We start from the raw sequence: 27,651 nt of genomic DNA on the forward strand, positions 1-27,651 counted from the left end.
GCAAGTGAACAACACAATAATAACAACCAAATCATCACTTAAACAGAATACAAAAGGCATTCCTCAACGCTCTATACTTGGCCCACTTTTTTTCTTCATATACATAAATGATGTACCGGGAAAATTATCAATAGAATTCAAATGTAATTTTATTTGCAGATGATACTACTACTATGGATGATACTACTTTCACAATAATACCTACAGATAGGGATAAAAACAACCAGCAACTCATAACCGCAGCAGTAGAACAAGCAACAACAATATGCAACAACCTAAATCTAAAACTTAATACCAGTAAAACTACACATATTAATTTTAAACCAAGCAATAACCTAAAAGATGAAAGCGACTGGACCAACCTCAATATCGCAACGCAGGAAACCACTAAATTCCTGGGAATAATTGTTGATAAAAATTTGTCCTGGCAGCAACACATTGAACACCTGTGTAAAAACTGGCCTCTGCACACTGGCATCAAACCATAACCGGTGAAGAAACCTCCAGAATAGCCTACTTCTCACTTTTTGCTTCTCGTCTGAGTTATAGAATTGCAACATGGGGATCATCATCTGCAAACAATATGGACAAACTACTTATACTACAAAAGAAAGTACTACAATCAATATGCAGGACACACTATCTGGAACATTGTAGACCCCTATTCATCCAGCTCAAAATCCCCACTGATTTCTCACAATATATCATCCTAGAAACCATTATCCTAGCTAAAAAATCCAATCTAACACTCCGGTCACAATATCATAATTACAACACCAGACACAAAAACAATATTAACCTGCCACAACACAGACTAAACATGTTCAGTAACACCCCAACATACACAGGATCTAAATACATAAATCTTCTGCCAGAAAAAATTTAAAATATTTCACATCATACCACATTTTTGTAAAACCACTAAAAAATTGCCTTATAAACAAACCATATTACTCAACAAAGGAATACATACAAGAGCACACTTATACACATTTACATTGGGCTAGCTGAAAGGCTGTCAAGAGGATGAAGAAGGAAAAATTTTTGACGACTCCCCGATCTGAGGATTGTGGCGAAGAAAGAAGAGGTAAAAGGTACCTCCCTCCAAACCTAAAAATTGCAGTGTTTAACTTAGGCCTAATTGATCATAAGTAGAATACTATGTATACTATCGTGTTGCAATTTGTTTTATTTTATTACTGACGAGCCTGGGGGAGCGAGCTGGCGTAGTGGTTAGAACGCGGGACTTAAGTCCGTGAGGTCCCGGGTTCGATCCCCGCTAAGTCGCCAATGGATTTAGGCCCAATTTTTAATGGATTAGGCCCCCTATAAATTAGGCCTACCATACACGTTCCGGTTTTCCTTCAGTCCCGGACTGTACAGTCCTGGACTGAAGGAAAAACTGAACCTGTATGTCGATTCCTTCAGGCAGATCGTTGGCCGGACGGCCGGATGTGAAACACGTCCGTCCAGGCCCGGCCTTGAGTCCGATTTGAACGTGTATGGCGAATCCCGCAGTCCAAGACAGTGCTGCGCTTCCCCCTCCCCCTATAAATTTTAAGCATTACAGTATCGCATTCGCATCCTTTCTTCATTGTGAGTCAACTACTGGTGAAAACATAATCGGAGTTGTGTTGTTTGTTGTTTTGTTGGTATAGTTTTTGGATTTTGGCGCTGTAGTGTTGTGTAGTGATTTCGTTAGTACTCCACATTAATCATGTCTACCTGGTCAAGAGACTTCACACTGGAATTCATTGAGAAATACCGAGGTCACGAATGCATCTGGAAAATTAAAAGTAAAGAGTACCATAACAGGGAAATGGGGGAAGCAGCCTATCAACAATTATTGGATTTTGTGAAGAAGGCGGACCCAAAAGCCACAAAGGACACTGTGGTTAAACAAATAAATGATTTAAGAAGTGCGTTTAAAAGAGTTGAAAAACTCCAAACTGTGCAGTTCCGGACTGAGCGTGTGTGGGGAGGTCACGACTCCGGCCAAACTGTGCAGTTCCGGCCTCAAGGCCAGGCCTTGAGGCCGGGACGGAACGTGTATGGCAGGCCTAAGGCCAATGTTAAATTTCTAAATTATCAAATGAGTTGTGTAGCGAAATACCAATTTTCCTGAGGTAGTGGCACCAATCACAATTTAGAGCTTTATGTCCCTAATTTTAAAATTTTGTCAAATTCCTTCCGCTATATATTAGGCCTACAGACAAAAAGACAAATAGACATATAGCTCGTATTAGAGTATAGGATATGTTTATAAAATAAGCATATTTCTTTATATGTGTAAATAAATTTACGGTAATGATTAAATCCGTAAGATAATCGAAATAGGATGATGTTTGCTCGAGTTATTGCGAGACCTGCGGTAATAGCGTATTCCCTATGATATATATAATATGGCAGATTCTCTATAAAAGGACTAACTTAATTCAAACTCATGCCTATTACAATGCCAGTAGTGATAATGCCGCAACCCCTAGGTCTAGCCTGAAGTAATGTGAAAAACAATCCCAGGCTCATGCTTAGCGTCCTAGGACAAAAAAAAAAAAAAAAATACTGACTAGCCACCATACCCGTGCTTCGCAACGGGAAGAGAATGCTTAAGAGAAAAATTATTATTCCATAGATCTGCTTTATTGTTTTCATTGACTGGGCTAATAGGAATGATCGGTTAAGATTGTTCCTCTGGTGATAATTTAAGTTTTAACATCTTCATCTATGTGTGAATTACCCTTTGAAGAACAGATACCTTAGCTAGTTTGTTCTTCTGTAAAAACTGTGCTGTTTATTTAAATTAGGCTTAACATGATTTGTCTAAAATTGAGAGCAAAGCAGGCATTTTAGCTAGATGTTGCCTAAGATTCCTAACATCGTGCATTTCGCTGTCTCCTTCCACTCGCCTACGTGCGTAAATATTTTTGGGACACAAGAAATGGGTGAATGGAATATTCATTTGCAAATAGGTCCAGTTTTATGACCAAAAACAAACAAATAAAAAAGCTTTTTTTCTAGAAAATCTTTTATTTTTGATGCAACCTAATATTACATTAGCATTACCATGGTGAGTTAATATAATTTAGTTAAAAGAGATCTGTGAATGGCTGCAATATTGTTACAATAATTAGCTTCAGTTAGTTGTCACGCATTATCTGTTGCAGTTTGCCTTCTCCTCGCCGCCACCACTCAGCTGTGTTTGTCAACAACGATCTGTTTGTGATTGGAGGAGTCGGTCGACATAGAGTCATGTTAGATTCAGTTGCAAAGTACAACTTGGTATCCAGTGAGTACCTTGTGTCTTGAATTTTTACCCTTTCCCTTTCAGTTTCGAGATATTGAGGTCCATCTAGTATTATAAGCTGGATTATCTATATATAAATTACGCTAAGCCGATTTTTGTAAACAGAACTCCTCCCTCATTTTTTGACCGATTTTGATGGTTAAAATGTCAAAACAATGGCCCTGGTCTGCAGTTTTGCAAAGTTTTTTTTAGTTTTTTCATATCTTTATTAGTTTGGGCAGGATCTTCCATCAAAGTTGGGTTTTCTCCCATAAGATTAACATGGGGGAATCTAAATATTAAATTGAAAACTTTATCTCCACTAATTTGAGAGAACGGCTGGGCGTAGAAACTTGATAGAGGTGTCCAAAGAAAGGTCTTGGTCTGTAGATGAGATATCAAAAGAAAAACAAAGTAAATTCGCTTAGGGCTCTGCCCCAGAAGCCTTTAAAGATCCCTCCACAGATTTGTTTACATTTTGGCGATGTGGATAATACTTTTTAATAAAACAGCTGTTAATTTTAAAATTGTGTTTTAAACAACACACATTTATTGGGAGTTACTGAATTGTCCAAAAGAAGTATTTGCAATGTAATGCAAAATAATACAAGTGCAGAAGGGCACGGTGCCCATTTGAGCCGTGTCCATATTTTGTTAAATTTATAGTAGTTTTCAGCAACTGGATAAAACATTTTACAATATTTATGTAGAAATATGATCATGATGATGAGAGAGGTTACTTCGATGTATTCATTCAGCTTAGTGAAAACATAATATACTGTCCGCGAGAGTAAAGAAGTCCCTTGAGCCAGAGCGATACGCAGCTATGTTTGGAGGGTATCGCACACTATTTACAGGCGCTAAGCATCTGGGCGCCTCACCTCGATGTCTGTCTGTAAACAACTGTTGTAAACATAATTACTCATATCTTTGTTTTTGGTAAGTGGATTATCATCATGTGGTCACGTCATTTGATTCATTGCAGTCTCGTGTGTTCGCGTAGTGAGTTCTGTTTTGTTTTGGACGGTCCTTGTAGCTATGGATTTAAGAAAACGTGGTGCTACTATACTAGTACATAGTGGAGAGAGAGATTTAATTAGACGGGTGATCGAGTGTTGTGACAACGAATGTAAAGACAAAAACTTATCAATGCCGATAGAAAAGGCAACAGAACGTGCCGCAAACTATTGTTAAGTGCCAGAAAAAACTAATAAACGAATTAGAAAAGCCGGCAAACAAACTCCGGATGAAAAACTCTGTACACCAAGGAAAAACGCAAGTAGGCTGACCAATATTAAGTACAAATATATATCTTTGATAGGCGTGTAATTGTAGATGTAATACGCGATTTTTACAAGAACAAAAAAATTGTCCATACATGTAAAAAACTATTACCTGTTTTGAGAGAAAGAATTCATTTTAAATGGAGCGAATGGGCACTTCGGTGTCTCTTAAAATATATGGGGTTCAAGAGGAAGAAATTTTGTCCTAAAAGAAAATGTTTGATTGAAAGGCCTGACATCGTTAATTGGAGGTTTCAGTATTTGCGAGGGATGAGAAAGCTAAGGGGACAAAAAAAAGGAAAATTTTCTATCTGGACGAAACTTGGATGGACAGTAATTTAACGTTCCAGAAATTTTGGCAAAGTATAGACGTCAATGGCGTGTTACCTGATATGAACACGTCAAACCGCGTGATTGTCGTAGACATTGGGTCAAAGGAAGGGATTTTGCTTGTTTTCTTGATTTTTTGCTTAGGTTTATGGTAATAGGATTAATAACTTTAATAATAAGTTGTTTGCGATGAATGTTATTGAAACTGCTGAACTCGTGTACTTATATGTACCGGTAATATGCATTCACCATAAGTATATTCATGGATCAACTAATTATTTGGGATTAATGCTTTCAAACTCGGATTTAAAAAGGATTTTATTGTATTGTATTTAGTTGGTATTGTTACATTTAACTAAACAAAAATCATAAAGTAGAAAGGTTATTAATTTGCCTTAGTAACACTAGAAAATGGGTTTCCTTCAATTGTATGACTATGCAAAAAAATATTATGACATAGATTTATAAAATCATACAGATATTAAATACAAAAATTAAGCCTTAAAACTAGCAGAGCAGCGTGAAGACGGCTCTACAGTGATTGTCGCGCAAAACGTTCAAGCGTAACGCCTTCAAACTACGAATAGGCCGAAGCTCAGGGTACTTCTTTACTCTCGCGGACAGTAGATATGTATACAAATAAGAACACTTAGAGAGCCTTTGAATGTTATTAGACTAACGAAAAGGGTTGTGCATATTTACAAGCGCTACTCAGCAACATAAACCATTTATTTATCTCTAAAATATATATTCTTAAAGTGCACTGAGCAGCAGCCTAAAAAATCTATGTAACTTACCCATTATAATATGGTTACAAAATGCTCAAACTCGCATTGTGACATTTATGATGATTCGGCTTATATTTCTCCAACAGAAAATTCATCTGCAGAAGAATTTTATTGTGCTCTTACCGTTTCTAATAACATCCAAACACAGAAACCATACCTAAAATGGTACCTACCTTGACAAATTATTTGCAGTGGCCTATATTACGGACCGTGGCCCACTGGGTTGGTAAAAATTATTGAAAATAAGACAAAACATTTTAGCTGTAAAAATGGGCCAATGAGTAAATACTATTTAAGCAGCAGCTACTATCGTGACAGAAAGGTCATATTCCTTTAAAACTAGATCACATCATCCTTTATAAGATATGTTGATTGACAATGCATGTAAACTTCAATATTTACGTAACAGCGAACTTACATTATTTTTTGCTTTTTGAAAATGCCACATTACTATGTCATTCACATTATTTTTTGCCAATGAAGCTGCACGACCATATAAATGTGAATGCCCCTAACAGTTTAAGAATAAAAGCCAACTTCACTTCAAGTATATTCCACTACACCTAACATTTTGTAGAGAGTTTATATTAACAACTTTATGTAACTGATAAGGCTGAGACAACTAACAGACATCCCCCATGTCAAGGAATTCCAGCTTTAACAGTAACCCCACAACCAATTTCTCAAAACTGTGCAATAGGGTTATTCATGGGCACAGAAGTACGATATGAAACTGACACGTCGCCCGACTTGACGAAGAAAAAATCAAACTTACACAGTAACGGATATATCTCCCTTTGAAGTTAGAACGTGTCTTCCCAACAAACAGATTTTTTTCAAATAAAATCATAAAGGCGGATACCAGATATAGAGAGATACCAGATAGTATACTAACAACCCCAATGACGTACGGTATGGGAAATATTTTATTCAATGGATGATCAACCATATTTGGTAACTAACGCAATTAATATCATTATTGTTTTTACACTTATTAATCTCTTAACAATGCTAAATGCTCAAAATATGTATAATTGCACTCAATTTATCGCAGTTAGATGAACTAGCGTAGGCCTCGAAAGTAACCGTTGATTTTGACGGGTTTCACCTAGTATTATATATTCTATTCAGGGTGTCTACCAACCATTGTACTTAATTTTTTACTGGCCATGAAATGTACAGGAATTGTCCTTAACACGTTCGCTACTGCAATAGTACGAAATTTTCCATTCACATAGACCAGCGACGCACATATGCGACGACCGGTTTCCACCCATAGACTGCCGTCTCATATATGCGTCGGCTAGTCACATTAAAATAGACTGCCGACGCATATTTGCGTCGGGGTTCTAATGTTATTAAAATGCTTATATCTTTGTAGTGGTCTATTTGAAGGCATTGAATTCCCTGCAGTGGTCTACAGAGATGTGTGACGCACAACTGTGTCGCTTGGTCTGTGGGTATGATGATTGGTGACGTCATATAATAGTTGGAAAAACTGGTCTTTACTTTTCTGCATCACTGTATGTATGTATGCAGTATGTATGCTGCATTATCCTATGTAGCTTTTATATTTGTTCAGTTATAAACTGTCCTTGAATAATCTGTTTATTTATTTACTTACTTTCACCTTAAAACACAAAAAAATGAACTGTCGCATATATGCGACGTTTAGTCTATTTCAAGAAAACTATGATAATTTTCATTATTGTCTTCGCTGTAGACCGGGCGTCGCAAATATGCGACATTACAAAAGGTTATAAAAAATACAAATAAACAAGAATAATTTATTTACAAACACGATTGTAGCGTATTACAATGTAAATGATCACTGTTTTACAGGTTTTCGCCCGTGGTCTGTGTGTACTGTTATCGAAGTGACAGCCGGTCTATGTGTAAGATTCAAACGTATACCTCGGTCTGTGGCAATGACTGCGGCGTCGCATATATGCGACGCTCAGTAGCGAACGTGTTAAATGTCAGACTATGTCCTTAAATAGTTTTATGGGCCATTTTAAGTAGGGCATAAAAGTCGTAGTTGGTTAGGAGCACATAAAAGGTTTATCAGATGTTTGTTTACATTTTCATAATTTATTGCTAGAGTAATCTATATACAGTGTGTAAAAAATGTCTCCTCCCCCCTATTTATTTTTTTTATTTTTTAAAATAATGAAATATCGTTTGGGGAGTGATAGTAACATAACGTGAAGTTTCTTTTGACATAGTTAAAATTTTTGAATTCCCCCCCTAAATGGGGGGTAAGGGGGGTAACTCAAAATTTTTAAATGTAAACCCCTAGCTTGTGACACCTCATTTGAAAGAGCATTAAAAAACTAGGTAAATGGTGAAAACTAGAAATTTCTATCTAATTTCTAACCGGAATTACAGCCAAAAACGCTCAAAATTACAATATTTTTGGGAAACTCAAAATTGTAATTATTGCATACACCCTTTGAGTGACCCCTCATTTGAAAGAGCAATAAAAATCAGGCTTATGTTATTAAATTAAAAAACTGTTACTTCCTACAGCCAAAAATTTCTACAGCTAATAAATTATTATTTTAATAAAATCTTTTATTTCTTTATTATTGCAAAAGTGCAAAATAACATCTTTTGAAAAAAAGTGAAAATGAAATGTATTGGTTATCCACAACAGAGCAAGTACAAACTAAAAAATTAAGGTTATTACAATAAGAAATTTTCGTGAACATGAGTTTGTTTCATTAGATGACCTTTGCTCAGCCGGTTTTCCCTGTTTGCCCTGGCATGGGTTTCCTCAACTCATTCTGTCAATGAGCTGTTACAGACAGGTCTAGGTCAGTACTGCAGCATAAATTCAATTTCTATTTAATAATAACAATTATGTAACTATTTGATAACTGTAAAGACTTTTTTGTTCATTAAAATTCTCTAAGGTTAATAATTAATTGTTAGTTTGTTGCTATTTAGTTAGTCAGGTTTTTTAATTTAGTTTCTTTATTCAATAGTTAGTTTTTTGTTAAAAGTTTATTAGAAATTTTTAATAATGGCTCGAAGCAAAGACGATAAGGTGGAAATGGTTTTAACTTTTGGTGCCTCGAATGAAAACTACCACGAGACAGAAAGGAGATTCAACGAAGCACATCCTGATCGACCAGTGTGTCGAAAATATTTGAGGGAACTAATTGGCAAGTTCAGACGAACTGGATCCGTAGCTAATGCTCCAAAATCAGGCCGAACATCTTTAGACGAAGAAACACAATTTGAAGTTGTGGCAGAATTTGTAGAGGATCCTCAGCAGTCGACTCGATCAGTTGCTACACTGTGTGACTTATCCCATCAAACAGTTCGAAATATTTTAAAGAAAAATAAATTTCACGCTTATAAATTTAAACTTGTCCATGCATTAAACGGCGATGATCCAGACCGTCGACTTCAATTTTGCGAAGAAATGGAAGAACTAATCAAAGCTAATCCACATTTCGTGTATAATGTAGCTTTTTCAGACGAATGCACTTTTTTTGTTAATGGAACTGTCAATAAACATAACTGCAGATACTGGGATACTGCAAACCCCCATGTTTACCGAGAATCCTCAACGCAGTACCCAGAAAAATTAAATGTATGGGCTGGGATGTTGGGTAATCATATCCTAGGACCATTTTTCATCGATGGCAACCTCAATGGAGAACATTATTTGCAAATGCTTCAAGAGTCGGTTTTTCCAGCCATAGTGGAAGTTATTGCACAACATCCACATGAGTTTGATGAAGATATTGTTCACTTCCAGCAGGATGGCGCTCCCCCTCATTTTCATCGACAGGTCCGAGCATTTCTAAATACACAACTGAATGGTCAGTGGATTGGCAGGCGTGGCCGGATAGAATGGCCAGCACGGTCCCCCGATCTAACACCTTTGGATTTTTTTCTATGGGGGTTTATTAAATCGACAATTTATAAAACTCCCTTACAGAATATTGAAGACTTGAGACACAGGATTGTTGAAGCCTGCAGAAAAATCACTGAGGAAACATTCCATAACGTGAGGGAAGAGTTCACGTCTCGTTTATTTTACTGTCAGGAAGTAGGAGGACTTCAGTTTGAACATTTGCTGTGAATTTATTTGGTGAACACAACATCGCTACTGTTATTTCGCACTTAAGGTTAGTTTGTTTGTAAAAATCATAAAAAACCATCTAATTACCTGTTAGAAATTATTAATCCTTATCATTGGCCTGATTTTTATTTATCTTTCAAATGAGGGATCACTCAAAGGGTGTATGCAATAATTACATTTTTGAGTTTCCCAAAAATATCGTATTTTGAGCGTTTTTGGCTGTAATTCCGGTTAGAAATTAGATAGAAATTTCTAGTTTTCACCATTTACCTAGTTTTTTAATGCTCTTTCAAATGAGGTGTCACAAGCTAGGGGTTTACATTTAAAAATTTTGAGTTACCCCCTTACCCCCCATTTAGGGGGGGAATTCAAAAATTTTAACTATGTCAAAAGAAACTTCACGTTATGTTACTATCACTCCCCAAACGATATTTCATTATTTTAAAAAATAAAAAAAATAAATAGGGGGGGGAGACAATTTTAAAAACACTGTATATAAATTCCAATGTATGTTTGTTTGTATGTATGTTTGTATGTATGTTTGTTTGTATGTATGTTTGTATGTATGTTTGTTTGTATGTTTGTTTGTATGTATGTTTGTCCTTTATGGACTCCGAAACCACTTGACAGATTGTAATGAAACTTTCAGGCATTATTAAGCATTATTCAAGGATGGTTTGTGTGAAGTTTGGTGCAGATCCGTCAAAAGGGCTCTGCCCCAGTGGCTCTGGAGTTTCGCATGTTAACCTTATGAGTACTCATATTTAAATGGAATTAAAGAATCTTAACAGCTGGTTCAACTAAACAATTTGATTCTGTGATGTTCAATAGCATTTAAAAGTGAATAGGTTTACCGACAGGGTGCAGCACTATTATTTTTAGTGAATTTCCCTATAGGGAAGTAGCTATTAGCGAATTTCCCTATAGGGAAGTAGCTATTACCGTAGGTGGCACGGTAAGACCTAGACTCGGGACCGATTTACTTTTTCATTTTGATATCCCCAGAGGCCAAAAACACCATTCGTTCAAATTTTTATATATGTATATATATATATATATATATAGACTTATATATATGTTGACGCTATTGAGGAAGTAAAGCGAGCCGTAATGAGAGCTGAGGAGTTTAACAACTATTCTCGTCGGGTTGTGCTGCTTGTAACACTTGATGTGCAAAACGCATTTAATTCTGCAAGATGGTGCGATATGCTGGACGCTCTGGAGAACACTTTCCACGTCCCGGCATACCTCATGCGCATGATAGAGGACTACCTCCGGTACCGCCTCAACATTTATGACACTACAGAAGGCTCCAGGACGATGGATGTAACTTCTGGTGCTGCTCAAGGATCCATACTGGGCCCGGACCTCTGGAACGTCGCCTACGACAGCCTCTTGAGATCCGAGATGCCTGAGGAAACTGTCCTAGTTGGGTATGCAGATGACGTTGCGGCTTTAATAGCTGCACGTAGCATTGAGCTTGCCCAGCTGAAACTAAATCGAGTCATGCGCACCATTAACGCATGGATGGCATAACATGGTCTCTCACTCGCTCTGAGCAAAACTGAGATTGTGATTCTGACTAAAAAGAGGATTGACACCATCCTATTGTTGATGGTGGGGAACGTTGAAGTCCAAACCACTCATGCCGCAAAGTACCTTGGGGTCATGGTGGACAGGAAGCTCAGCTGGCGAGACCAGATCACCCGTACGGCGGACAAGGCCGCTAAAATGGTTTCTTCCCTTAGTCGGTTAATGGCCAATGACGGAGGTCCGCGGTCCAGTCGCAGAAGGCTGTTGATGTCTGCGGTCCAGTCCGTGCTCCTGTACGGTGCGGAAGTCTGGGCAGACGCTCTCAATAAGGAGATATATAGGATGCGGCTCGCCCGAGTGCAGCGTCAGGCAGCACTAAGGGTAGCATCTGCCTATCGAACAGTGTCCGAACCCGCCGTCCTGTTGGTTGCTGGAGTCATCCCCGTCAAACTTTTGGCGGCGGAGAGGAAGGCAATTTATCAGCGCCGTGGTGAGGACCAGGCAAGAATTGAAGAACGCACCCGGACCTTCCAGCTGTGGCAGGAGAGCTGGGAACAGGAGACAAGGGGGCTCTGAACCAGGCGACTGATACAACAGGTCCAACCTTGGGTTAATCGGCAGTGCGGAGAGGTGAACTTCTACCTCACCCAATTTCTGACGGGTTACGGCTTTTTCCGGTCGTACAACACCGGAAAAAGTGTTGTACTTGTTCAGGATGGGCAAAGCCGTGTCACCCGATTGCATATACCGCCCAGGCATTCCCGATGACGTGGAACACACTTTCTTCGTTTCATCCACTGCCAGCATTGGGAAAGGCCCCGCCTGGAGGCTCAACAGTTCGTAGGACTGCTGTCGGTGGACACGGTCATACCGAAGATGATGGTGGGTGAGGACAATTGGACCTGTGTGTCACTTTACATCCAGGGTGTTCTCCGCGCCAAGAAGCTCGACCTCGACCGGGATGCGGTGTAGGTCAAAAAAAAAAATTAAATAAATAAATAATGCCAGAAAACGGTGCGAGCCCTGTGGGCTTAGGTCACATGTTGGCCTGACTTGAAGTAATGTGACAAACAATTCCAGGTCTGTGTCCAACATAGCAGAGGGGGTTTTTTAGTGAGTAGTCTGATAAATTCAGGAGTCTCACACTACAGGCTGGCTACCTGTGTGCGTAAAAGCATTTTCCTTCCTCACCCTAAAAAAAAAAAAATTGTTCATTTGTTAAGAATTACAATAGTGTCAATGTCAATACAATAGTGAATTGTACGTGTTAATTTCCATAATTTTCATAAAAATCCTTTATTTAGTAGGATGGTCTTGCGATTAGCCACTTCTTTAACTCCTGGCGTAGCTTGTTGCCAGTCAGGTCTCTCAGGTGGTCAGGTATCTTATAACAAATTTTATAAATTGTGGATATTTATAGGCATGCACTGTGGATGTGATACTCCCTTGTGTGGATCAACGTCCGCACGGGTGAGTACTACGACTATCCGCAGTACTATCCTGATAATTAGACCAATTCGTATATATACCAAGGAAGAAATGTGGTTCGGATTCCACTATAAACTGTAGGTCCCTTAGTCGCCATTAGCTGTATGGGCTATTAATTAACAGCTGTGTCTAAGGAATATGTCGGCCTTAGTCACTAACAAGACTACAAGATCGCGTCACTCATCATACTCCATACATAACTCCATTCATACTTGGCTTAAAATACCTACTTTGTATGGTCGCCATTTCAAAGAAAAAGTATTAAAGTATTAAAAAGGTTAATGGTTCCTCAGTTTGCAGCTTATTAGTGGCAGCCGTTACCGTAATTGGTAACGGAGAAAATCCAAAAAAATTGTAAATTAAAATTTCCCATGTTATTCTTGTGGAGAAAAATTTTGTATTTTGCTTGTTAATATATATTTTGATTAAAATTGGCAATTTTATTTATTTTATACTAAGCTATTAATATTTTACTACAAAACACACTTTATTAGTTTCATTGTAGCAGCAAACCTAGGTACTTGTTAAACATAATGTTATATAAATAGATTTAATAGAATATCACTTCGGTCAAATGGAAATTCTCTTAGTCGGCAGGTTTGCTACGTCGGGGGTATATTTTACTGACTTTTATGGCAGATGGGAATTTGCCTTCTTTAAATGATTTATTTGTAAGATTAACCAGAGGAGAGATGAGTTCTTGAGAGCAGTGCTTATCATCATAGAGGAAAACTCATCTATTCCACTTAATGTTTTGGTTTTTAGGGAGTTTATTATCGTTTTAACTTCTTCATAGGATGTTGAAGTTAAGGTAAGGTGTATTGTACAGACTGGTTCCTCTCCATTCAGCACTGTTTCAGGGTCTATAACGATTGCTCTGTTTTGGTTAAGGGTATTTTCTGCTATATTTGAGAAGAATGTGTTGAAGTGTTTGGCCATTTCTTTTGTGTCATTTGTGAGTTTGCCATTTATTTCTAACTAGCTGGCCCGACAGACGTTGTCCTGTCCTAATGTGGTTTTATGTCAAATGCTCGTTCATTTTCAAGATGAGCTCGTTTGCATGGCTCAATCACGTCCTGGTTGAAGTTCGTTCGCTACGCTCACTCACCTTTTGGTTGCAAATTAGCAGTTGTCATAAATTTAAAAAAATAATAGTGCTGCACCCTGTTGGTAAACCTATTCACTTTTTAATGCTATTGAACATCACTGAATCAAATTGTTTAGTTGAACAAGCTGTTAAGATTCTTTAATTCCATTTAAATATGAGTACTCATAAGGTTAACATGCGAAACTCCAGAGCCACTGGGGCGGAGCCCTTTTGACAGATCTGCACGAAACTTTACACAAACCATCCTTGAATAATGCTTAATAATGCCTGAAAGTTTCACTACAATCTGTCTGGCGGTTTCGGAGTCCATAAAGGACAAACAAACAAACAAACATACATTGGATTTTATATATATAGATTCTGTAAGGGTTTTCTCTTCACATTTTCCTTTCCTTTCCTTGTTTATTACTTGCCATAGCGCTTTTGGTTTGTTGGTCAGCTTGTTCCATGAAGCTAGCTGTTGAGGACATTTTTAGGTTTCTTAGTTTCATCTTCATGTTGTATATCCTTTTTCTATTAATCATTTCTACTTTGTCTTCATTTCTGTTTGTTAACTCAAACTTTTGCAGAGCTTTCAAAAAGTTCTCTTTAAGGCTTTAAGGTATTTTGCTTCAGGATCGTAGTACTTAATATGTTTTTTGTTTGTACTAATTTTAGTTTTCTTTAATGGGCATGTATAATCCAGTGCTGTTTGAAGAATATTATGAAATTTGTTGTAGGAGGTTTCAAGATTGGGTGAAGAGTAAACATGTTCCCAATTTTGTAGATGGAGGTGACCCGTGTTGTTTAGGCTTCTTTTCATTACAAATCTTTGGGAGGTGTCTTCTTGGTGTGATTTCAGCAGGCACAGATTTGTCTGCATGCGAATCATTGCTGCTTCAAAAATTAGCTCCTGGCATGTGTTCGATATGTCAATAGCTGATACTGTATCAGCAAGGGTTTCCTTGGAATATATTGCTACACCTCCAAGTTTATGTTCTTCCCTACTAAAGTTGGTGATTAAAGAGTAGCTGGGAATTTTTGTAGCTTGTAGTTCTGTTTTTTCAGTACGTGTTCAGTCAAAACTAGAATGCTTGGTTTTGTGTCATTGAGAATATGGTGTAGTCTGTTCTTCTTTTGTAGCAAGTCCTCTAATGTCCAGACTGAAATGAACAATATTTTGCCACGATCGAGATAGACGATGCTGATGTTTCATTGCGCGGGTTATTCAGTATTTGGCTACTGCGGGAGACAAAGACATAGCCTACACTGCCGCTGCAAATGATCAGAATTGTAACGCGATTGTGGAAGATGTTGATGACGTTTCCGTTACCGTGGTAAACAAGGATGATGTCTTCATGGCCGCAGGAGATTATTAGAATTTAGCCGCAAACGTGGAAGACGACGATAATCGATAATAATGTCAATGTCTACAAGATCGAGGGAGATGTTCATAATTTTGCCGCAGTCACGGAAGACGATGATGGTGTTAGTTACTGCGGTAATTATTCAGGGTTTAGCCGTGACCACCGGAGACAATGATGGTGTTCATACGACTGCGGGAAATGGACAAAATTTGGTCACGATCGGCAAAAATGATGATGACGTTACCGTGACTGTGGGAGTGGGAGATGATCAGAATTTAGCCGCAAACGCGGACAACGACGATAATATCTACAGGACCACGGGAGTGTTTCATGATTTAGCCGCGATCGTGGAGCGGAAGACAATGATGATGTGGGGGTTATTTAGGGTTTTGCCGTGACCGCGGGAGACAATGACGATGTGGAGGGGGGGGGTCTTCAGCTCTAATCTCGTCCCCCCTCCAATCTAAAGCTGAATCGGCCACTGGGGTACGCGTTAGCTAAAAATTTCAAATGGAAAGTGTATTTGAGATTGGTATCATTTTACAGGTCTTGATAAAACCAAACAATTGCATAAAGGAAATAAAAATGGGACCACTAATAACAAAATGGCAACGCAAAATTTCGTTTAATAAGCCTTAAAAAGCATTGTATTCGTAAAAGCATTGTGGGGATGAGGGCGTAAAAAAAGTGGCTAGTAAAAATTTTTGGAAAATACCCAACTTCCCATAATTGTTGTTATCAGCAATCTCTATCAGTTTTAGGGTGCCATTTACCCCACTAAAGGACAACATTTTCAAAATAATCATCATTATTGTAGCTTCTTATATCGGTTGCCGCAAACCAATTTCAAATATCTCAAATAGTTAAAAAATTAAGGAGAGGTGCAAGTTACTTTTCAGCCACCCAGTATGGACCCTGTGGGAGATGGGTGGTAATGATATTTTATTCCCACTAAAGTGTACTAATGAGTGTAACCTATAACATTGTGCGTCTTTGGAATATTGGTTATCTCTGATACAGAATGCTGGGAGACATGTGCACCACTGCCCACAACCCTCTATTCAGCTCCCTGTTGTGTCTATAGAGAGGATATATACCTGTTTGGACCTCAGATCTACTGCTACCGCCAGGCTATCTGCAGTTGGGAGTCGGTGGCCAGGATTAGTCTGCCTGACAACATGGCAGTGGCAACAGCCATGAGTGACAACACACTTATCTACATCATAGGTAGTCTAGTAATGTTTTGTTACTAAATTTACTAAATTTCAATCCTTGAATTTCTTTGCCATTTAAACCCTAGAGGCCAGGATATCAGACTAATCTATATTATTAAGGGCACGCTCCCCCTAACGGCAAGTTTGTAGGCGACGCCAGCGCGCTCCACAGCGACAGTATCGGATTGAACTAGAATCCTCCACAAAGTTGAGTCACAACAAAAATAGTTCGCTCCGCAAGGGAGGGTGGCGGGAACCCACTGAACTGAGAGACAAAGCGACAGAGGTCGCCTTGGTCCGTGTTGTGTATGCATTCTGCATCACTGATTCTCAATTCTCCTATAGCTTTAATATTTTACCAAATTTTACTCGTAAATTCCACTACTAGTAAAGGAATGGCGCAAATCAACTTGACTACAGGGCTGTGTTTACTTATATTATAAAAAATACCAGACTATGAAATATAGTCTATATTTTTAACAGCTTTAGTGTGATTAAAAGTCCTATTTCGTGACTAGTAGTGAAATATACCATTACTAGATCCACTTACAATCAATTTAATTTGAACCTGTAACATGCCAGTACTCAAGAGGCATGTAGAATGTCCAAGGACCTATATTATACGATTATTTTTGACAATTTCTGTAAGGTGCAAGTGTTATTCATTAACTCACAGTATAAACAAACTACTCAGGAATTTCCTAACATACTGTACGTTTTTGTTATATGTGTGTGGGAAAATCATTTGTTAAACTCAATCTATACCTAATTCAAATTGTTATTTTAATGCAACAAATTGTATATACATACTAGCTGTGTGCCCGTTCTACGCACGGGGATCTTATAGGAGTAGTAAGTAGAAACCTTATTATATAAAGAACAGCAGTTGGTTTGCATATTTTCAGACGTGCTGGCAAAACTATTATATCTAAACCTAATATTATGACATATAAAGAAAAAGCAAAACATATATAAAAACTTTGGTGACAGTTTGAACCAAACAATCTCATCCAAACAGCTTTTTGTTATTTAGAATATGACATATTCTCTTAACGATGTTTGGTATATGTAGCTAATATTACTGTAGAAGGAAATGTGAACAAAATCACACAATGTTGTGTTTTTTTTTTAAGTTTTTAATTTGATTTCCTAAGTAGGTACCTAGGCCATGTATTCTAGGGAAAAGTACCGGTATCAAGGATCGTCGTCGAATAGGTTGTTATGAATAATTGGGTAGGCTATGTACCCAAGATACAGTCTTATTGGCCTATTGGCTGTATGGTCTAGCGATTGTAGCAACCGGGGTCAGTAGAAACCGAAAGTGGCACATTGGAAAAGCGAGTTTAGCATCATCCGTAAACCTCTGTTACAATCACCCTCTGCAGTTATGATTTTTCACTTTACGCTTTACACAACCGCCATTGAAACGCCGTCAATTTAATAAACGTAAGTTTCCCAGCCCTATACATCACTGTTTCAAGGTCTTTTTCCCGGTTATCGAAGCTTCAGAGCAATTTTATACACATAGAATCTCTATTTCATTTTACACATTATTGAACTTGCGATTAATAAAATCCTTTATGTAAGGAAAATAGTTTTTAATCTCACTTGGTTTTGGATTTTGCTTTCAAAATGTGATCGGAAATGTTTGCGGTATTTGTAAACAACCTTTAATGTAAACATATCAGTGACAGCTAGAAAAAATAATATTGATCTGTACAGCTGTTCGTTATTTCATTGATGATTCAGTGATGAACATTGGACATTGGGAGAAAACTTGACAAAAATTGCACGAAGTCGGGTTTTTAAACGTCCGTCGTTTTATATACAAAGTAGTGACGCCATATTTTAATGGCTAAAGACAATCTCGCCAATCCAGTGAATACATTAAAATTATTTGGATCTTGATAGGTACTCTAGTTTTTCAGGAGAAGGCCGCGTAAAATGGCTCTTAGGCCGTAACAGACACGAAGACAGACAGAAATTTAGATGAGACTTGTTTCGGTTTGTTTAAAACGTAAAAATAACCTAAAAGTTTATGATTCTGAGCAATGTACAGACAAAACTCTAATTTTATTTATATAGATAAAATCATGTACACATATATTAAAAAGGGAACCTGATTGAAAGTTACGTTGACAGTAAAGTATAAATTTTTTTACTTTTAGGTACGGTAAGGAATAATGCAAACACTAATTAAAACTTTAAAAACATTACTAATAATCAAAGACATAAATTTAATTTGTATAGTCTTTATTATCTAGGTGTAAGAAAAAAATCTTTTTAAAATAAAATTTCATGTTTAACAATTAAAAAATCGCCTGCATGTATATTTTACTGAAATTTCACTTTAAGTAAATTTAATATTTCCATAATTCCAGGAGGATATAACTGTCAGAATAAAACAGTACAACACATACACTATTAAAAATGTGTAATCACACATTTCTTCTTAAATGTATACAGGGTGACTGCCGGGAACCAGACGTTTTTTAAATGAATAGTACAACCTTATTTTATATAGTAAAATTATTTAATTGTTGAATATATATTGGTGAAAACATAGCATTTCAAAAAACATATGTTTTATGGAACCTTTTATCCTAGTTTGGGTTTATTTCTAAAAGATGATATCATGCATGTGATGGCCGTTAACCTGGATACAGGTTTCCAACCTCTGGAGAAAATCATTACGCACTCTCATCAACATGTCTTGTCCAATCAAATTCACCTCTTCGGTGATTGCATCTTTTAGCTGCAATAATGTTCGTGGTTTGTGAACATGACACGAGCTTTCAAATACCCCCATAAGAAATAGTCACAGGGCGACAAATCTGGTGACCTCGGTGGCAACGGCACGTCATCAAAACGTGAAATCAACTTGCCAGGGAACATCTTCTTTACAACTCGCATCGATGCAGCGGCAGTATGCGCTGTGGCCCCATCTTGTTGGAAGTAAACATTTTTCACGTTTATTCTTTGCCTCCGAAGTTGTGGCTTGAGATATGTTTCCAACATGTGAACATAGCGTGCAGAATTCACTGTCACTGTGACTCCATTTTCCTCAAAAAAATACGGACCAATTATCCCAAAGTGGCCTACAGCACACCAAACCGTTATTTTTGGAGAGTGGATTGGTTTTTCATGAAAGTTACATGAATTTTCAGGAGCCCAATATCGTAAGTTTTGTTTGTTCACTGAACTGTTTAAGTGGAAGTGAGCTTTGTCGCTCATTAACATCATTACTTCAGGATTATCAGTAAACAACACCTGCATACGTACTGCGAAATCTTCTCTTTGTCCATTGTCCGTCTCTTTCAGTTGCTGTACCACCTGTATTTTGTAGGGATGAAATTTCAAATCTGATTTTAAAATTATTCTGACAGAATCGCGCTCCATGCGTAGCTCTTGTGCGTGTCTTCGTGCAGAGCGACCCGGGCTCCTCATCAAAGCAGTTCTCACTGTGGCGATGTTGTCTGGTGTTCTCACTGTTCTTGCTGGACTGGGTGGCTTTTTCTTTGATACTGTTCCTGTTGTTCTGAACTTGAGCACCCATCTTAGCAATGTATTTCGGCTTGGAACCGTGTCATTTCGCGCAATATTAAAGTGGCGTCAGAAGATACGCTGTGTTTTGATAACGGATTCGTCATTTTAATAAATGTCATATGCAAAAACACGATGCTGAACTGACCACTGATCCATCGTGACCAAAATGGTAAAGCTCACTCAAAACAATGACATAACCTCAATCTCCCTAGCATGTGTAGCAACAATGTAACAGCTGTTGCAAATTCGTCCGGTTCCCGGCAGTCACCCTGTATAAGAAGAATAGTGTTAAGAAGAATGGTGGGATATTTTCTTTAAGATACATTACCCACCAAACTGATATCATTAAGCATTACAAAATATCCAGCTAACATAAAAAACTGAAAAGGGGCATCTAAAAATTTCCATTTTTTACTGTAAATACTACATCAGTACATTAAAAATGAAAATCTATATAAATAACTACTCAAATTCATATACAGGTAATTGATAAATTGCTGTATTAAGTTTAAAAAACATAAAATAATTTTTTGGGAAGCTAATTTTTAGACTTGGAACCTGTTATATGTATCATCACACTTCATTTACTTACACACAAAAAATTTGTCACACTGAGTACCAATCACCCTCTATATTATGTTTTATTGCAGTTTTCCTTAGGTACTCGTTACATCTAATGTTATTTAAATTTAAATAGATTTAATTGAAAATCAATTATGACAAATGGAAATATGCTTAGTCGGCAGGTTTGATACGATGGGGGTATTTTAAAGATACCATATTAACCAATAATAATAATCGAGGAAGGTATTTTGTAGAGAACTGATTATTTGTTGTTTATTACATTTTGCCAGTCACACATTTACTTTTTGGTAGCCGTCACAAGCCCACACATCTAAATCTGTCTTATATCGGGAGAATGAGGCGAACGAGCGCAGGCGAGAAGTTATCATTGCATTCGCAAACACCACCTAATAATACACTTACCACGCCAGATACAGAGTTGAAGTTGGTTCTGTATCATCTCTTCGACCACCTCCCGTCTGCCATCACGGTAAGCAAGGGCACGCCTTGTCCACGTCGTTACGCTGTCACGCGAGGACTGCTTCTTCTTCTGCTACAATCTTCATTTTGCAAGGGCAGAATTTTCCCAAACTTTGGAGATAACATGTTTGTACTTTTCGTAAGTATTGAACCCCATACACCGGACGTTCATGGCCCCTAAAACTTTGTTAAATTTGCAAAGCCTCCACCCGTCCTGGAACCAGTCACCGTTGCTGCGTTGATGTCCAATGACGATTAGTTATTAAGGTCAGACCACACAGTTTCTTTAAAACCACACATGTTGCACACAAACATAAAACCGGAACGTAGTCCACGTGTTATTTGCCTTGTAAGTATCAAATTACTAAAAGAACAACCAAACTGTGGGGCGTGATTGTTTCAAATTTTCAAACAAGTAGGCTATACATTAATTTGACAATGTACCGTGCAAAATTACGTGTTTTTGTAATGTGTAATTTAGTTATTGTCATTTATAAATGATTTGTTGTTGTTTGAGCAAAGTAAAACTTAACCAAAAGAATAATTTTGTTTTAATATAATTTTTTAAAGTTTATAAACGGGCTTCAATGCATTGTTTGTTATAGAGCCGATTTGGCCGTCATTTAGTTATTAATTACACAAAATAATAATACAATTAATGTGAATAGCATGAATAGCACAATGAAACTCGTAATGTTTTTTTTTTTTACTATACATACTTGCCTTAAACATGACCAAAAATATTAGTTTATTTTTAAAAACATAAATTGCTATTTTTACAATTTGGTCCACGAGTTGCATTTAGGATTATATTACCTTTCAAACGATATCACATTTGTAATTTTCCGTTGAAAAATAACGATAAAATTAGGGTGTACCGGTATTCGTTAGCATTGGGCTTATGGAGGATCAATTCAATATGGCCGACGAGGGGAGCGAGGCCTTAATACGCTACATGAAACTTTGTAAACAATAAGGCTTTTTTGTTTTAAGATCTAACCCCACATGTTATATACCAAAATGTTCATCTAGGTGTGTAGATTTGCAAACTGACCTTACCTTTTTGAAAAAGACCCTTGGGCTCTGTCCCAGTGCCTTTTAAAGTTCCCATGCTATCCTCATGAAGAACATATTTGTTTACATTATGATCAGCTGGATAATTTAATTGCTGTTAATACTTTATTTGCAATTTAAGTAAACGTGTGCTACAAAAATTTAATGACTTGGTTGAAATAAAATACTCACTATTTGATTTTGGGTTAGCGTAAATATTACAATGGAAAAAAGCGAGAAAGCCTGGAAAATTTGATATGCTAAAAAGAAAACTGAATTAACACTGTGCTGAATTTCTTGCGCAATCATTAAAAGAGCTAATTTGCAAACTATGGATTTGACCCAATAAAAGATTTTTACAGTCAAGAACGATTTTTACAATAAAGTGAGGGTTATTCGCTAAATCAAATCACTGAACAATAGTAAACATTATCGGGGATAGTGGTGAATTACCTGTATACTCCAGGAACTTCACTAGAACCCACTATAGCACAACGCAAATCACGTTTTGAAATGTAGCAAAATCTCTGAACACTTCCTGTAGTCTAACGATCAATGGGACGCCCGCAAGAATAACCCCAAATGCATTGAACGAAATTTCACCCTCAATATCACCGATATCAAATGATATTATCTGTGGGAAATACAATAGTACTCTGCACGTTAGATCCCCAAGTCTTTATAGGACATTCAGACATTAGATAGGACACTTTGCTACTCCTTTCAGGAAGCTTAAGAAAATCCAACTGGTGGTCAAAGACCCAAAATGGTCTGCTCAAGCCTGCCGGGCACCAGATGCCAACACAACTAAGCTGGCATCTGGCTTTTGGCAATCATCTGCATATTCTACTCCCCCGCTAAAATACCGTAACTGTGGGAAACCTTCAATGACACACTTAGCCAAGAGTTCCTTAGACAAAACACACCCAAACAGGCCTGCCTCACATGCTGCAGCTACCAGAAGCAATTTTTGTGAGCATGTTAGACAATACAAAGCTTTTCGTCTGCCATAGCCAGTTGTTTTTTTAGGAACAAATCACAACACACCTCTACTGCCACATCCAAGAAGGACAGGCCAATGGAAGAATAGGTTATGGATATATATAGTTGAGGAGCAGAAAGCCATTACAGATTATATAGGCTATACTATTCAGTTCGAAATAAAAAATTATAATCTCAATCTCAGTTCTGATTCGGTTCTTTACCAAGTGACGTAAAACTCTCTGTTGTGCATCCATTAGACTTTTAAAACTCATTAAGCCCTTCAGGTTCGTTAACTTTATTAAAATATGTTCTAAAAAGCCATAATATGAAATATTTTATCACATTTCCAACAAGAATAACTGAAAATTCCAAAACAGCCATAGACAATTTTTTCTAAAAAAAAAAGGCTAAAACAACTTTTTATGAAGATCAAATAATATAAATCATCAAATGTCAAAAAAACTGTTTGGAACATATTCAGAAGTTGGAAAGAATAATAGATCAATAAGAAAGTTTGTGTTAAATGATGGCTTAAATGATATAACTAATCCTAAGGACGTTTCAAATATGTTTAATAGGTACCTATTTTACAAATGTTGTTAAGAATATAACTACTAGCAGAATATAGGAAAGAAATAGAAAAGAGCTTATTCTTAAGTCCAAGTTTTAGACTCAATCCTGTAAATAAACATGAGGTGGAAAAAGTCATTAGCAGTTTGAAAAATAAGCTTTCAAGTGGCTATGATGAAGTTCCTACTACAGTATTTAAGGGAGCAAGCCAATACTTAACCAAAGTTTTATGTCACCTGATTAATTCTTCTTTCATTTCTGGCTTGTTTCCGGCACAACTTAAAATAGCAAAAATAATTCCAATTCATAAAAAAGATTATCCTAAAAATGTTTCTAATTATAGGCCCGTAGCTCTGCTTCCTTCTGTTTCCAAAATATTTGAGAAAATAGTTTCTGTACAATTAACATCATATCTAGAGCAACATAACTTATTTGATGACTTACAGCACGGTTTCAGGTCAGGAAGATCTGTTATTAGTGCTGCAGTATCCTTCATAGAATCAGTAATAGAGTCAGTTGACGAGGGCAAACATACAACGGGTATATTTATGGACCTCTCAAGAGCATTTGACAGTGTTAATCATCTAATTTTAATAGAAAAATTAAAGAATATTGGCATTTCAAAAATATCTCTAAATTGGTATAATACATTTCTGGTAAATAGGTATCAGTATGTAGAAGTAAAACATTTGTCACCGAATAACAAATTAACGAATATAGCTTCAGACCTGGAACTAGTAAAATATGGTGTCCCACAGGGACCAATATTATGTAATATAGCAAATGGAAATAAAATTTTTTGTAGAGCTAGAAAATTTAAATGATTACTTAAAAAAACATAATTTGTTTTGTTTTGTTGTGTTGTGTAGTGTCTAAACGCACTAAAAACTAACTTCATGCAATTTAAAACTACCCAAAATAAAAACAAACGGTATCAGCATTCTGACACATACTTTCTCCCATAAGCTTGCCAACAGCCTTTATCATGTGTAAGAGTAAATGTACGGAAATGGGATTTGTACAATTTTGTTCAGAATTTAAAGACTATAACATACAAAAATGTTATCAAAATCATTCGGGCTATTTTTGGGAAAATCCGATTTTTCTGTTATTTTATGGGAAAATAACATAATTTACAATAACTTTTGACCCGTAATTTTTACAAAAATGGGATTTGTACCATTTTGTTCAGATTATAAAGGACAATAACATACTAAATTTTTATCAAAATCGTTAGGGCCATTTTAGTGAAAATCCTATTTTTCCGTTATTTTATGGGGTTTTATGGGAAAATCCCCATTAAAAATCAAAATTTCCAAAAAATGAAAGAACTATCAAAGTTGTAAGGACCATAACATACTATGTTAAATCAAAACCGGATTTTTTTCTAAAATCCTATTTTTTGTTATTTTATGGGGGTTTTTATGGGAAAATAACGTAATTTACAATAACTTTTGAACCGTAATTTTTACAGAAATGGGATTTTTTACCATTTTGTTCAGAATTTAAAGGGCTACAACATACTAAATTTTTATCAAAATCGTTCGGGCCATTTTTTTTAAATATTCAATTTTTCCGGTTTTTTATGGGTTTTTATGAGAAAATCCCCATTAAAAATCTAAATTTCAAAAAAATGAAAAAAACGCCTGGAGATACCATGGATTAGAACCTACATACCAAATTTCATCGAAATCGGACCACAGGTGTAGTCCCTAGCTCTGTAGGCTACACATCCAGACACACACACACACACACACACACACAGACATCACTTCGAAAACCATTTTTATTGGGTCCAGGGGGACCCAAAACGAATATATCCACTCAAAACTTAAACTCGAAAATTTTGACGAAAACAATACTTTCTCCATATACTATGGTATAGGCGGAGAAAGTAAAAATGAGAATTTAACTATTATGTCAGATTCACAGATGATTGAGGAGAAGACAAGTACATGCTTCCTTGGTTTAACAGTGGATGCAAATTTAGATTGGAATGATCATGTAGGTAGGGTGTTAACAAAAGTTAACTCTGGTATATATGCTCTTAGGAAAATGTCGTTATACTGTGGATCGGAGACACTACGTCATATCTATTTTTCATATATTCACTCACACATAAGTTTTGGATTGTGTCTTTTTGGAGCAACACGAAAAATAAATATGGACAGTATCTTAAAAGAACAAAAAAGAGCCATAAAAATTATTCTTAAACTAAATTATGATCAATCAGCCAAAGAGGAACACTTTGTAAATTTTAAAATCCCCACAGTTTATGGACAATAAATTTATGACTGCATACTAATTTCTAAAAATGAGGCAGTAAGTTCTAAGTCTTCTATATGCCACAAATACAATACAAGACATAAAAATGAAATAATCCCAAATCATCATAGATTAAAACTTTACGAGGAAAAACCAACATATTCGGGAAAGAAATTCTTTACGTATTCACCAAAAAATATAAAGTCTGAAAAGAATATTGAAAAATTTAAGAAGAAACTCAAAGAATTCATAATAAACAAACCAATTTATTCTTTGGATGAGTTTTTCCACCTTTTTTCACAAAAGAACTAAAAGTATATTTCAGGACAAATTATCTTAATAGTTAAGGTTCGGAGACTGATGTATTTTTAATGTAATTGTTTGACACTATGTGTACCTATGTGCATGAAATAAATAAAGAATTTTTTATTTGATTTGATTTGATCAGAAACCTGAACGTTAAGCAGGCCCCAAGATTGGTTGTAGCTCACTTGGGCAACCACACTAAGTCATCATGGTGAAGTTGGCTGACTCCGGTCAAACTGTTGTCACATACCACGCAATAGTTCTCAATCCTTTCAAACTGACTAAGAAGGAAGTTCATGTCAAAGTTACCTTTGCCATAACTATAAACAAAGCACATGGACAGACGCTAGCGAAGGAAGGATTGTTCATGCCAGACCCCGGTTTTTTCACTCATACAGTTAGTTGTTTGTGGCGTTGTCAAGTGTATGTTTTTTTTCAAAACTATGTGCAAAAAAGCGATCAACACTAAAAAAATCGTATTTGACCATAACATCACTTCAAACATAGTGTTCAAAGATGTCCTGTTAACATGTAAATATTTAAATAACTAAAAATTATGTTTTGAAAAAGTTAATAATCTAAAATGTACACCCACATCTATTCCTGACGTAAGGACTCATACCTAAATCAATGATGCACTTACTACGCAGTATTGTATGTTGTGTACTTAAATTGTGGGATTTGAGGAGGGTACAGTACGAATGCTTCGCACGGGTCGGCTAGTTGTTAATAATTCTTTTGACTTTTTTTGCTCATACTTATTGAATAAAATTCATATTGACATGTTACCTGTATTTAATACTATCCGCCATGAGTACTTTGAGAACTAATTAAGAAGTAAATATTAATTGAAAAAAATAACAGAGAAGTGAAGCGACAAAATGCTAACAACGTTGGAACATGTTTAACTAGTGAGGTTCTGTTATACCTCTCTTAAATTAATTTCTTTGTACACTTTTTGGATATTGTTTGAATTAAAATTAGCTTTTCTCTTTTTTAGGAATAACAGCAAAACTGTATTGTTTTGATCCTCAAACTGAAGATGTAAAAGTGAAATTCCTAGGCGAGTTTAAAACTCCCGGGAACAATGCTTGCCTGGTCAACAAGACGATATACAGTTTTGGAGAGGAGGATGGTGTGCAATCCGTAGAAGAGTACAGTATCAAAAAAAGAACTTTCACAACACTTTGGCATCACAAGCGGGCAGATGAGGACGAGCCTTCTGTCTTCTGTCTCAACCAAGCGGCTGGCTGCTTTTCCTTTCCTAAATATTACTAAATTTGTATGAAACAAAAACACTAACAATTATTATCACTGACACAAATCAATGAACCAAACACTGACACAAATGAGGAAAACCCTTCATGCTTAGAATTAAAGCAGTTTATAAATATAATTTTATTTTAAAACTGTA

The 27,651-nt window shown here is 36.5% G+C and overlaps 1 protein-coding gene across 1 annotated transcript; it reads left to right on the top strand.

The window, feature by feature from the left end:
- The first annotated feature begins 531 nt into the window (after positions 1-531).
- LOC128985717 (kelch-like protein 38) lies at positions 532-27,651 on the top strand. The gene is made up of 4 exons (XM_054405526.1): positions 532-1,094; positions 3,165-3,286; positions 16,276-16,482; positions 27,238-27,651. The coding sequence occupies exons 1-4, from the start codon at positions 1,027-1,029 to the stop codon at positions 27,513-27,515; spliced, it is 675 nt and encodes a 224-aa protein (XP_054261501.1). The 5' UTR covers positions 532-1,026; the 3' UTR covers positions 27,516-27,651.

This window comes from Macrosteles quadrilineatus, unplaced genomic scaffold (assembly GCF_028750875.1).
Source record: "Macrosteles quadrilineatus isolate MER2022 unplaced genomic scaffold, UCM_ALF_1.0 Scaffold_2__2_contigs__length_208266976, whole genome shotgun sequence".
In the NCBI taxonomy this organism is placed as follows: Eukaryota; Metazoa; Arthropoda; class Insecta; order Hemiptera; family Cicadellidae; genus Macrosteles; species Macrosteles quadrilineatus.

What these genes read in the sequence shown, in the direction of transcription:
- LOC128985717 (XM_054405526.1), top strand. Translation starts at nt 1,027, where the DNA reads ATGAAGAAGGAAAAATTTTTGACGACTCCCCGATCTGAGGATTGTGGC. An exon ending in GAAGAAAGAAGAGGTAAAAG is followed by an intron (nt 1,095 to 3,164) that starts GTACCTCCCTCC and finishes TATCTGTTGCAG; the next exon opens with TTTGCCTTCTCCTCGCCGCC. An exon ending in AAAGTACAACTTGGTATCCA is followed by an intron (nt 3,287 to 16,275) that starts GTGAGTACCTTG and finishes TCTCTGATACAG; the next exon opens with AATGCTGGGAGACATGTGCA.